General features: G+C 43.3%; 1 protein-coding gene across 3 annotated transcripts in view; it reads right to left on the reverse strand.

Annotated features, from left to right (window-relative positions):
- Positions 1–5,903, reverse strand: part of LOC106574720 (palmitoyltransferase ZDHHC14) — a 100,472-nt gene extending 94,569 nt beyond the window's left edge. Inside the window, exons 1-2 of one of the 3 annotated variants that reach the window (XM_014150770.3) lie at positions 5,708–5,903; positions 4,204–4,507 (exon numbers count right to left, since the gene is read on the reverse strand). In XM_014150770.3, coding sequence (XP_014006245.1) covers positions 4,204–4,448 — 245 coding nt within the window. In that variant the 5' untranslated portion in view covers positions 4,449–4,507; positions 5,708–5,903. Of the gene's footprint in view, positions 1–4,203; positions 4,508–5,376 lie in introns of all 3 variants that reach the window. The other 2 variants (XM_014150856.3, XM_045714980.2) reach the window with 2 other exon arrangements.
- Positions 5,904–12,447: the final 6,544 nt, after the last annotated feature.

Below are 12,447 nucleotides of genomic sequence, written 5' to 3' on the forward strand. Positions count from 1 at the left end.
ATCAACTGATGTTGAGGACTGCATGAATCAGGCCTTCATGGTCAAATTACTGCAAAGACACCACTACTAAAGGACACCAATAATAAGAGATTTGCTTGGGCCAAGAAACACAAGCAATGGACATTAGACTGCTGGAAATCTGTCCTTTGGTCTGATGAGATTTTTGGATCCAACTGCTGCATCTTTGTGAGAAGCAAAGTAGGTGAACAGATGATCCCTGCATGTGTGGTTCCCACCGTGAAGCATGGTAGAGGTGGTGTGATGGTGTGGGGGTGCTTTGCTGGTGACACTGTCAGCGATTTATTTAGAATTCAAAGCACACTTAATCAGCATGGCTAAAACAGCATTCTGCAGCAATACACCATTCCATCTGGTTTGGGCTAAGTGGGACTATCATTTGTTTTTTGTTTTTCAACAGGACCATGACCCAACACACCTCCAGGCTGTGTAAGGGCTATTTGACCAAGGAGAGTGATGGAGTGCTGCATCAGATGACCTGGCCTTCACAATCACCCGACCTCAACCCAGTTGAGATGGTTTGGGATTAGTTGGACCGCAGAGTGAAGGAAAAGCTGCCAACAAGTACTCAGTATATATGGGAACTCCTTCAATAGTATTGGAAAAGCATTCCAGGTGAAGCTGGTTGAGAAAATGCCAAGAGTGTGCAAAGCTGTCATTAATGCAAAAAGTTTGGCTACTTTGAAGAATCTAAAATATATTTTGATTTGTTCAACATTTTTTGGTTACTACATGATTCCATGTGTTATTTCATAGTTGTGATGTCCTCACTATTATTCTGCAATGTAGAAAATAGTTAAAATAAAGAAAAACCCTTTAATGAGTAGGTGTCCCCAAACTTTTGACTGGTACTGTATATCCAGACAGCACTCCACTGACCAGAATAGAACTCGTAGGCTATTGGGTCGGTTGCACTGTTTTTTTTTTCTGTGATGAAAGCTCTCAACCAGGCTTTTTCTTGGGTTATGACAGCAGCTCTGACAGTGACAGCACTGAGGTGAGTTTACATTGCCAAGCCTCACTGAAAGGTTGGTGGAAGACAAGAGGTCAATGTCTCTCACATAATGCAGAGAGCTAATGCAATGGAACTGGCAGCAGGTCAGGATTGCAGAAATTACAACACACAAAAAAGTTGTTTAGAAGACTGTGACAAGTAGGCTACATGTAGCAACAACAACAAACATTGGTATGACATACAGTGTATTCAGACCCCATCCCTTTTCCCACATTTTGTTACGTTACAGCCTTATTCTAAAATGAATTAAATACATGTTCTCTCAATCTACACACAATACCCCATAATGACGACAAAACAAAAACAGGTTTGGACATTTTTGCATATTCATAAAAAATTAAAAACATAAATACCTTATTTACATTAGTATTCAGACCCTTTGCTATGAGACTCAAAATTGAGATCAGGTGCATCCCGTTTCCATTGATCATCCTTGAGATGTTTCTACAACTTGGAGTCCACCTGTGGTAAAATCAATTGATCGAACATAATTTGGAAAGGCACACCTGTCTATATAAGGTCCCACAGTTGACAGTGCATGTCAGAACATAAACCAAGCCATGAGGTTGAAGGAATTGTCCGTAGAGCTCCGAGACAGGATTGTGTCGAGGCACAGATTTGGGGAAGGGTACCAAAAAATGTCTGCAGCATTGAAGGTACCAAGAAGCATTGAAGGTCCCCAATAACACAGTGGCCTCCTTCATTCTTAAAATGGAAGAAGTTTGGAACCACCACCACTCTTCCTAGAGCTGGCCGCCCAGCCAAACTGAGCTATCGGGGGAGAAGGCCCTTGGTCAGGGAGGTGACCAATAATCTGATGGTCACTCTGACAGAGCTCCAGAGTTCCTCTGTGGAGATGGGAGAACCTTCCAGAAGGACAACCATCTCTGGTTGCACTCCACTAATCAGGCCTTCATGGTAGAGTGGCCAGACGGAAGCCACTCCACAGTAAAAGGCACAGGACAGCCCGCTTGGAGTTTGCCAAAAGGCAGCTGAAAGACTCTCAGACCATGAGAAACAAGATTCGCTTGGCCTGAATGCCAAGCGTCACGTCTAGAGGAAACCTGGCACCATCCCTACGGTGCAGCATGATGGTGGCAGTATCATGCTGTGGGGATGTTTTTCAGCAGCAGGGACTGGGAGACTAGTCAGGATTGAGGGAAAGATGAATAGAGCAAAGAACAGAGAGATCCTTGATGAAAACCTGCTCCAGAGCACACAGGACCTCAGACTGGGGCGAAGGTTCACCTTCCAACAGGACAACGGCCCTAAGCAACACAGCAAGACAACGCAGGAGTGGCTTTGGGACAAGTCTGGATGTCTTTGAGTTGCCCAGCCAGAGCCCAGACTTGAACCCGATCTAACATCTCTGGAGACCTGAAAATAGCTGTGCTCCCCATCCAACCTGACAGAGCTTGAGATGATCTGCAGAGAAGAATGGGAGAAACTCCCCACATAGAGGTGTGCCATGTGTCATACCCAAGAAGACTCTAGGCTGTAATAGCTGAAAGGTTCTTCAAAGTATTGAGTAAAGGGTCTGAATACTTATGTAAATGTGAAATCATTCCTAAAAACCTGTTTTTGCTTTGTCATTATGGGGCATTGTGTATAGATTGAGGACCAAAAAATATATATATATATTAAATCCACTTTAGAATAAGTTTGTAATGTAACAAAATGTGGAAAAGGTCAAGGGGTCAGAATACACCCAGGGCTTGATCATGCATACGGAACACAGTGAGAAAGGCTGCCAGTCTGATTGAGCAACAACATCCAAGGTAGGCGTTAGAACCAGACTTATCTTCCTAAGCACCACAGGAGGTTGGGTGGAACCTTAATTGTGGTGGACGGGCTCATATTAATGGCTGGAACGAAATACATGGAATGGTATTGAACTCATCAAACATGGTTTCCATGTGTCTGATACCATTCCAATCACTCCATTCCAGCCATTACTATGAGCCGTCCTCCCCTCAGCAGCCTCTTGTGCTAAGCACTGTCTGGCTCCTGGACCACAATGAGTGATTAATCAGGACAAGCAGGGAAAAGAGTGACTGACTGGTCCAGAACAGTGCTGCTGAGACATCCCTCATGCTAATAGCACTCAGTGTCTAAATATATGCTCTCCCCTTTGTACTCCATGGGACCTGGCAGTCACTCAGGGCCAATTTACAACCTCCTGAACATGGATGAGAGGGACACAGGTTGTCATGCTGCTGAGATAAACCAGGCAGCAGGCACTGTTATAAAACCAGGGACAGAGTGTGAGAGGAGAAGTGGTGTCTGTGGGTATAACAGCCTGCTGCTCAGGTTTTACAGGCTCCACATTTCACCACATTAAATATAGTAATAAACAACATGTCACAAAGAGCTCGTCTGAGAACTGGAGACGTTTTAGAAGAAGAGGGTAAACCAGTCCGGCAGGGGAAATCTAGAACAAGAGAGGAAGCAATGGCGAAAGAGCGAGAGAGAAAAAAAAAAGATCAAATGGTCGAGACAAAGATGCACGCCTACATCAGAAACCTCCGTTGTTTAGCATCTCTTAGCTGGTAAGTGTGATCAGTAACAACGAGAGAGAGAGAGGTTGTATATAACAAATATTTTAACGAAACTGAAATTAATTTATTTGGAAGGATGACCTCCTCACGTTTATTCAGTCTACATGAATGGACATGTATCGTATGATAGATTCATTCAAACAGACCCTGTGATGACAGAAACTAGAACAGCCACACCTTTTCAAAGGAAACCAGACAGGTGTTACCATGATGAGTAACTCAGGAGACAAAAGGACATCAAGTGGGCTGTCCCTGTCAGTAAGAATGATGCATGAGAGTTAAGACAAGAAGCTATGCTATCTACTCCATATTAATTGCTGAGAGACTTCCAGAAATAGGTCAGACTAAACATTAAAGCTGAGCTAACAGAATTACAAGGCTTATTACAACTCTGCCAACTCCTACTCAATGTGACAGCACAAGGTGAAAGAGCACCTTGAGGAAGAGTGAGGGAGCCCATCTCATCCACATACAGGCTACCACTGGCTAATTAACAGTGACAGGTTGGACCATAAACCCTGGCTCTTTGTTAGCTACAGCCCCAATGCCCTGTTCATAGGCAATGTGGGCCAAAGGATGGCAAAACATAGGGAAAAACCTTTAGCTACTTACTCAAAAGTGAAGAAGAGTCCACTTGTGATGAGAATGAGGACTAGGGTGAGGTAGAAAACCCCTGTCTGTCTGGCCATCATGATCCTACCATTGCAGTAAAATTTATTCCGCCCCGGGAAGGCTTGCCACTTCCTCTTTTTGGGGGTCCTCTTCTTGTATGGAGTTTCCATCGGGGTTGAGCTGCGAGTGCTGATCTGGCTGTATTCGCACTCTCGCATAGGCTCAGCCACCCCGAGTTGCAGCATCAATGGTCACTCAGTGAGATCCCCTCCACAGTTGAAGCAGTCCAGGACCAGGAGCACCGCTGAAATGAAAGCAACAGAACTGTGATGTTATTTTACTGGAAAAATAGTGGTCTGATTATAGCCTGGTCCCAGATCTGTGTGTGGAGTATACAGTCAACTCCTATGTTGTCATGCCAGACAGACAATTAATAGTTGTTGGCAAAACAATATAAACAGATCTGGGATCAGTCTGATTATAGGATCACATTCAATGTTTTGCAGATGATGTTTTAAGGAGCCAGTATAGGGTTAGCTTGCTACCATTTTAGAGTTCATGTTTTAACAGCTAGCTATGGTTTTATTCGTTTATGGGCTATGGTGAGTGTATGTAGCTAGTAATGACGAGCACACAAACGTTTCCAGCATGACATCCAGACCTACTTGGCTATCCATCTTACTAGGCTACATAACTAACTAGCTAAGTAACGTTAGTTAGCTACCAGTGACAGCTTCTCACATGCTTGAAACTTTTCACTAGCTAGCAACTAACACGGTTGCAATTAATGGTTTAATCAAATATACTTAGCTAATAAGTCTTGGCCCTAGCTAGCTAACTGAACTAGCTAACTACCTACCTACCATGATCAAATAAACAAACGTTAACTAGCTAACGCTAGTTAGGTAATGTTATCTGAAATCACCCAGCAACATGACTTTACTATTGACTAGGTATAGACAGCTAACGTCAGCTAGCTAGCAAAAAGAAAATGCAGCCAAGTAACTAGATCTAGTTAGCTAGGCTAACGTTAGCTCGAGAGCAAACTTCTGAGTGTTCTGTCGTTTCCTGTGAGCCAACACCCGTTTTCATTCACCAAGCATTACGGGCACATCCCGAACAGCATAGCATCACAGAAACCCTACAGTTTTGACATTCCTCTGGACAGCTCACCAAAGAAAGTCGACACTGCTGGTACGCCACTTTTATCTGGTCTCCTTATCCGTGTTTGTTGCAAACTGCAGTCGAAAGCAATATCATAATTTCTCTCGGAATTACAAAAGGCTGGTATGAAAATATCAAACACTTCAATCATGGAAAGTCAGAGGATAGTCTGGGTAGGTCCCACGCCACACCATTTCAAACTCAACCACAGTAGAAAGACAGCGCGAGTGATTTTCAGACAAGTTTGCGTGTGATACGAAAAATCAGAACGCCGCTTGCAGGTCCAATTTCCATCTACAGTTGCTACATCTGGGGATAGTCACACAATTATGTCACGTACTCGTTCGCTTGCGTAGTGAAAAGTTGCACCATTCCCAGCAAGGCTGCTGAAACATCGGGATATCCCACTGTGTTTGTTCGGAAAGCATTCACACTGTTGTCTCCATCACGTTGCGCTGTTCATTGCAACTAACAAACAACAACATACCGAGCACACATCCCGCCCTCCTCGAAACACATTCTTCTTCGTGTGAATTTCTGGCAGACCAGACGTTGTGTTTGAGTATTGCTGCCTTTCGGAGGTCGGAGTGCATATTGCACATTTATCACAAAAAAGGGAAAGGGGAAGATTATAAATTGCACCACCATCTAACCCTGCAACTGTCTATCCCCAAAACCCACCACCCATCCCACGACTTTGGCCCTAAACGATCCTACACCAGGCCATCAGCCTGGGAGGATGAAACCCCTTCTCTCAAAACTCCCTGTAGATCTTCTGCACTAAAATCTCTCAGACCCAAATATTTCTCTGCTGCTGCAACTACCACACCTATCTTCTGTGATGTCCACTCCATCCGTGCAGTTCAGTTAATCACCATGGCTATAATAAAGCACTGCTCTGTTTTCTTGACATAGCTATCAACAAAACAAGTCCTACAGGCTCTAGTTGTGTTGCACCGGTACTACTGCCCTGTCATATGGTCAAGTGCCACAAAGAGGGACATACAGTACCAGTCAAAAGTTTGGACACACCTACTCACACCTACTCTTTATTTTTACTACGTTCTACATTGTAGAATAATTGTGAACCAAAAAGTGTTAAACAAATCAAAATATATTTTAGATTCTTCAAAGTAGCCAACCTTTGACTTGATGACAGCTTTGCACACTCTTGGCATTCTCTCAACCAGCATCATGAGGAATGCTTTTTCAACAGTCTTGAAGGAGTTCCCATATATGCCGAGCACTTGTTGGCAGCTTTTCCTTCACTCTGCGGTCCAACTCATCCCAAACCATCTCAAATGGGTTGAGGTCGGGTGATTGTGGAGGCCAGGTCATCTGATGCAGCACTCCATCACTCTCCTTCTTGATCAAATAACCCTTACACAGCATGGAGGTGTGTTTTGGGTCATTGTCCTGTTGAAAAACAAATGATAGTCCCACTAAGCGCAAACCAGATAGGACGGCGTATTGCTGCAGAATGCTGTGTTAGTCATGCTGGTTAAGTGTGTCTTGGATTCTAAATAAATCACAGATAGGGGTAAAAAATAATTGTATACATTTTAGAATAAGGCTGTAACGTAACAAAATGTGGAACAAGGGAAGGGGTCTGAATACTTTCCGAATGCACTGTATGGGTTGGATAGATCCACTTTTTCCAAAAAAGCATGGATCCACTTTTTCATCTCTCGTAGGATTCTCAGGGCAAACGTTAGAAATCTCTACCACCAAACCTGTCTCCACAGGTTGACCTTCATCCTGGTCAGGTTCATTTTCAAAGGACTCATTACTGCCGACTGACTCCATCTCATGATTCTCAGACCAATGGGATCCAACATCCTCAAGATGCTCAAGCAATAAAGTGGATTTAATTTTACTTGTCTTTTATTCAGGGGACGAAGGTTTGTACTTAGCACCATGGTTTTACATTTTTCGTGTCTTCACACTTCTTTCCTGCTGTGACACATCCCCTCTGAGCTCTTCATCTTGGTCAGTGGATAGCAAATACATGAATTGGTGGATAGCTGTGCAACAGGAATTATGGGGAACGTAGTAGCCCATTGATCTCATTGATTGCACATCTGGAAAGAAAATAAACACAAATGTCCAATGCCTGAATAATCCAAAAAAAGAACATTCATATATTATCTACAGCTTCACTAATAGAACAAATATAATCAATAGATCATGAAAATTATGCCCTTTTAGATCCTGAATTCTAGTCTACCATGTTTACATTAACAGGGGAGTCATTGTCACGTGTGCTCCCTCTCCGGCCTCTAGGTCACCAGGCTGCTCATTATGGCGCACACCTGTCACCATCGTCATGCACATCAGCGCATAATGACACTCACCTAGACTCCATCATCTCCTTTACCTGCCCTATATATGTCACTCCCTTTGGTTCCTTCCCCAGATGTCATTGTTTTTGTTTCATGTCTGTGTGTTGTTTGTGGTTCTTGTTTTGTACTATGTTTCATTCATTTATTAAATTATTCACTCCCTGAACTTGCTTCCTGACTCCCAGCACACACGTTACAGTCATATTTGTGTACCCATAAGGTAGTCCAAACCAGCTGTCATACAGACATGCCCTCTAATGCCAGCCTCGTCATGTGATGCTGCAAGTTCCTGAGGTTCTGCTTTGGTCAAGGTCATGTCATTTTTCTGGGTTCTTCACTCCCCCATACCACCTACACACCACAGCCATCCTTAACATCTCCTAGTCTGAACAATCCCTCTGGCTTCCAGCTTGATTCACTCGATCACTCTCACAGCCCTCCTACACATCTCCAAGTCTGAACAATGCCTCTGGCTTCCAGCTTGATTCACTCAATCACTCCCACTGTCCTACAAACATGTCCTTGTTCAGTCAATGCTCCTCTTTCACAGGCAGGCTTAGAGAACTCCCTGTCTGAGTCATTGGGCATACATACATATTATCAACAGGTCTCTCAGCGGTGAGAAATAGACTCAGAGAGAGCACAGGAAGTTGTTTTTCATGTACTGTATGAGAACCTGAGTGGGCTTAGATCACTACTTTCCACTATTGAGTAGAAATGAGATTGGAAAAGGAGCTCAATCTGCTCATTAGACTCTCAGAGTAGTGGTGCACATAGCCTATACATCATTCTTTATGACTTTAAAGACATCTCCACAGGTTTTTTCATATACAATACATTGGAAATACAATTTTATGTTCATAGTAAAATGTGGATATAGTGCCTTCAGAAAGTATTCATACCCCTTGACTTATTTCACATTTTGTTGTGTTACAGCCTGAATTCAAAATGAATTAAATTGTTTTTTCTCACCTGTCTACACATAATAACAAAATGAAAGCATGTTTTTAGAAATGTTAACTAATTTATTTACTACAATGTTGTTGATCCATCCTCAGTTTTCTCCTATCACAGCCATTAAAGTATGTAACTGTTTCACTATTGGCCTCATGGAGAAATCCCTGAGCGGTTTCCTTCCTCTCCGGCAACTGAGTTAGGAAGAACACCTGTATCTTTGTAGTGACTGGGTGTATTGATACACCATCCAAAGTGTAATTAATAACTTCACCATGCTCAAATGGATATTCAATGTCTGCTTTTTTTATCTACCAATAGGTGCCCTTCTTTGCGAGGCATTGGAAAACCTCCCTGGTCTTTGTGGTTTAATTTGTGTTTGAAATTCACTGCTCAACTGATAATTGTATGTGTGGGGTACAGCGATGAGGTAGTCATTCAAAAATCCTGTTAAACACTATTATTGCAACTTATTATATGAGTTGTTAAGCAAATTTTTATTCCTGAACTTATTTAGGCTTGCCATAATAAAGGGGTTGAATACTTATTGACTCCAGACATTTCATTTCAGCATTTCCACTTTGACATTATGGGGTATTGTGTGTGTAGGCCAGTGACACAACATCTAAATTTAATCTATTTAAAATTCAGTCTGTAACACAACAAAATGTGGAAAATGTCTAGGGATGTGAATACTTTCTGAAGGTAGTTGTAACATTTACTGTACATATAGACTGATCAGCAGTCTCAGGAGGTATTGCCATGAAACACATTTCCAATCAAACAGCATTTGGATGTTATAATCCAAAACACTTTCATACTAGTGGATTACATCATATGAAACATATATACAGTATAATGAGGCTGACATAGTGGATAAAGCTGTTGTATGCATTCTCAAACTCGGTCTTCGGACCCCAAGGGGTGCATATTTAGTTTTTGGCCTAACGCTACACAGCTAATTCAAATGATCAAAGTTTGATGATTAGTTGATTATTTGAATCAGCTGTGTAGTGCTAGGGCAAAAAACTAAATATGCACCCCTTGGGGTCCGAAGACCGAGTTTGGGAAATCCTGAAATATACAAAGAATCCCCATTTTTACAGACTGATTTCCCCCAAAAGATATTCAAAAACTACACACACACACACACACACACACACACACACACACACACACACACACACACACACACACACACACACACACACACACACACACACACACACACACACACACACACACACACACACACACACACACACACAATATTGTGTTATGTAGATATTGTCAGAACACTCTTTCACTCACCTCCAGTATTGGTGAGAGGCGGGAGGCTGCTGGGAGGATGGTTGGAGGCTGCTGGGAGGGTGGCGGGAGGCTGCTGGGAGGCTGCTGGGAAGCTGGTGGGAGGCTGCTGGGAGGCTGGCGGGAGGCTGCTCGGAGGCTGCTGGGAGGCTGGTGGGAGGCTGCTGGGAGGCTTGTGGGAGGCTGGTGGGAGGGAGCCAGCCAGGCCAGCAGCAGCTCTGGCACCACTTCCAGCATTGCTGTCAGAGCTATGACTCAGCCACTCAGAAGCAGCGCTGTGTGGGAGGCCTACTGCTGTGGTGGTGGGCCCTGAGTGAAAATCCAATACATTTACAGTACAACTACCCACATTCTGACACAATCTGTGCCATGTTCTACATTCTGAACTAAGGTATCTTATTAAGTGGTGCTCTGAATCATAGTATTTCATTCGAACAGGACAGTCTGCTTACAAACAACCAACACAGACTGCCAAAGGACAGGTACAGTAGTTTGAGAATTGTAAGGAAGGACGTTTTAGGTATACGAAGTACCTCACAGGCACTATTATGAAAAAATATATACTGTGGGTTCTTATCTGCTTCCCGAGTTTGGCTCTGCATAAGAAGTCTTATAATCGTCCCTTTAAAATCAAACCTGAAATGAGATGATGACATCTAATGAGCCCATCCATGTCAGTAACTGGAATGGTGTTCTTAAGGCAGTTCAAAATAAGATCATCAACTATCATCCAGAGGCCAAATTACAATTCTGGGAAAGATCTAAGTGCTTTATTTGAGCAATAAATAACCACAGAGGGTAAGCTTGAAAAACAGTTTTTTCTCTGTCCGATTGAGGCTCTATCAGACTGATCAACTCCAAAGTACAGGCAGTTTTGCTTACCTGACCCCCACACTTATCAGTGATGTTGTGGACAAGGAATGATTGAGGTGAAGTCAAGAGTCTTGTCCTCATTAACTCTAGGTAGAGGGGGCATGCTGCACATACAGAGAACGTGGCCTAAATCACATAGAGCATTCAGCACCATGTCATTTCATCCAATTTCATCATGATTGTGATTGTGATTGGTGAGTGTTCAGGTCAGGAAAATGCAACCTGGTCTCAGTGCATTTCGCATTATTCTGTACGTAAATCCGAGACACTCCATTTACTGTAGTATGATATGTTACATTTCGTATAGTATGCATTAATTAGTGGATGTCCATCACCCATTTCGTATGATATGTTACAAATAAAAATGTGTATTATATATTATGATTTTGCAAAACGGATGATATGTTACAAATTCTAGCTAGGTGGCTAATGTTAGCTAGCTGGCTAACGTTAGCTAGGCTAGGGGTTAGGGTTAAGTTTAAGAGTTAGGCTAAAGGGGTTAAGCCTAAGGTTAGGGTTAGCTAACATGCTAAGTTGTTGAAAAGTAGCTAAAAAGTAGTAAGTAGTTGAAAAGTTGCTAATTAGCTCAAATGCTAAAGTTGTCCATGATGACTATGCACACTCTTGGATTGCATCCTACCCGGAAGGCCACTCCTACCAGGTGACGTGGAGAGGATCTGTGTCTGCACCACATACTCTCACTACTGTTGTCCTCCAGGGCTCGTTTCTAGGCCCTCTCCTCTTCTCTCTATACATCAAGTCACTCGGCTCCGTCATATCCACATATGGTCTCTCCTGTCATTACTATGCGGATGACACTCAACTACTTTTCTCCTTCCCCCCTTCTGACACCCAGGTGGTGACATGCATCTCTGCGTGCCTGGAAGATATCTCAACTTGAATGTCGGCCCACCACCTCAAGCTCAACCTCGACAAGACGGAACTGCTCTTCCTCCTGGGGAAGGCCTGCCCGCTCAAAGACCTCTACATCACGGTTGACAACTCCACAGTGTCACCCAGAGTGCAAAGAACCTTGGCGTGACCCGGGCCAACACCCTGTCGTTCTCTGCAAATATCAAAAGAGTGACCCGCTCCTGCAGGTTCATGCTTTACAACATCCATAGAGGAAGACCCTACCTCACACAGGAAGCGGTGCAGGTCCTAATTCAGACACTTGTCCTGTCCCGCCTGGACTACTGCAACTCACTTTTAGCTGGGCTCCCCACTTGTGCCATCAAACCCCCGCAATTTATCCAGAACGTTGCAGCCTGCCTGGTTTTTAACCATGTCACCCCTCTCCTCCGCACACTCCACTTAATGCCCCTTTAAATGTAAGAACTGTTTGAAAAGACTGCCTGAAATTTCAGACTGTTTTGGTGAGATGGAGTTTTGGCCTGCCTGGTGAAATCACCAGGTGGTTAATTAATTAATAGACCAATAAGAGAGATAGTTCCAAACCTCTCTGCCAATTACAGGTAGTTTTCAGTTTTCCTCTCCACACTCAAACCACCTCCAGACAGTCCTAGCTAAATTCTTGCTTGAGAAATTGCTCTTTGCTAAGAAGCTATTTTTGTTTATTTTGACCATTTTAATTGAAAACAAT

Source organism: Salmo salar, chromosome 01 (assembly GCF_965601325.2).
Source record: "Salmo salar chromosome 01, fSalSal1, whole genome shotgun sequence".
In the NCBI taxonomy this organism is placed as follows: Eukaryota; Metazoa; Chordata; class Actinopteri; order Salmoniformes; family Salmonidae; genus Salmo; species Salmo salar.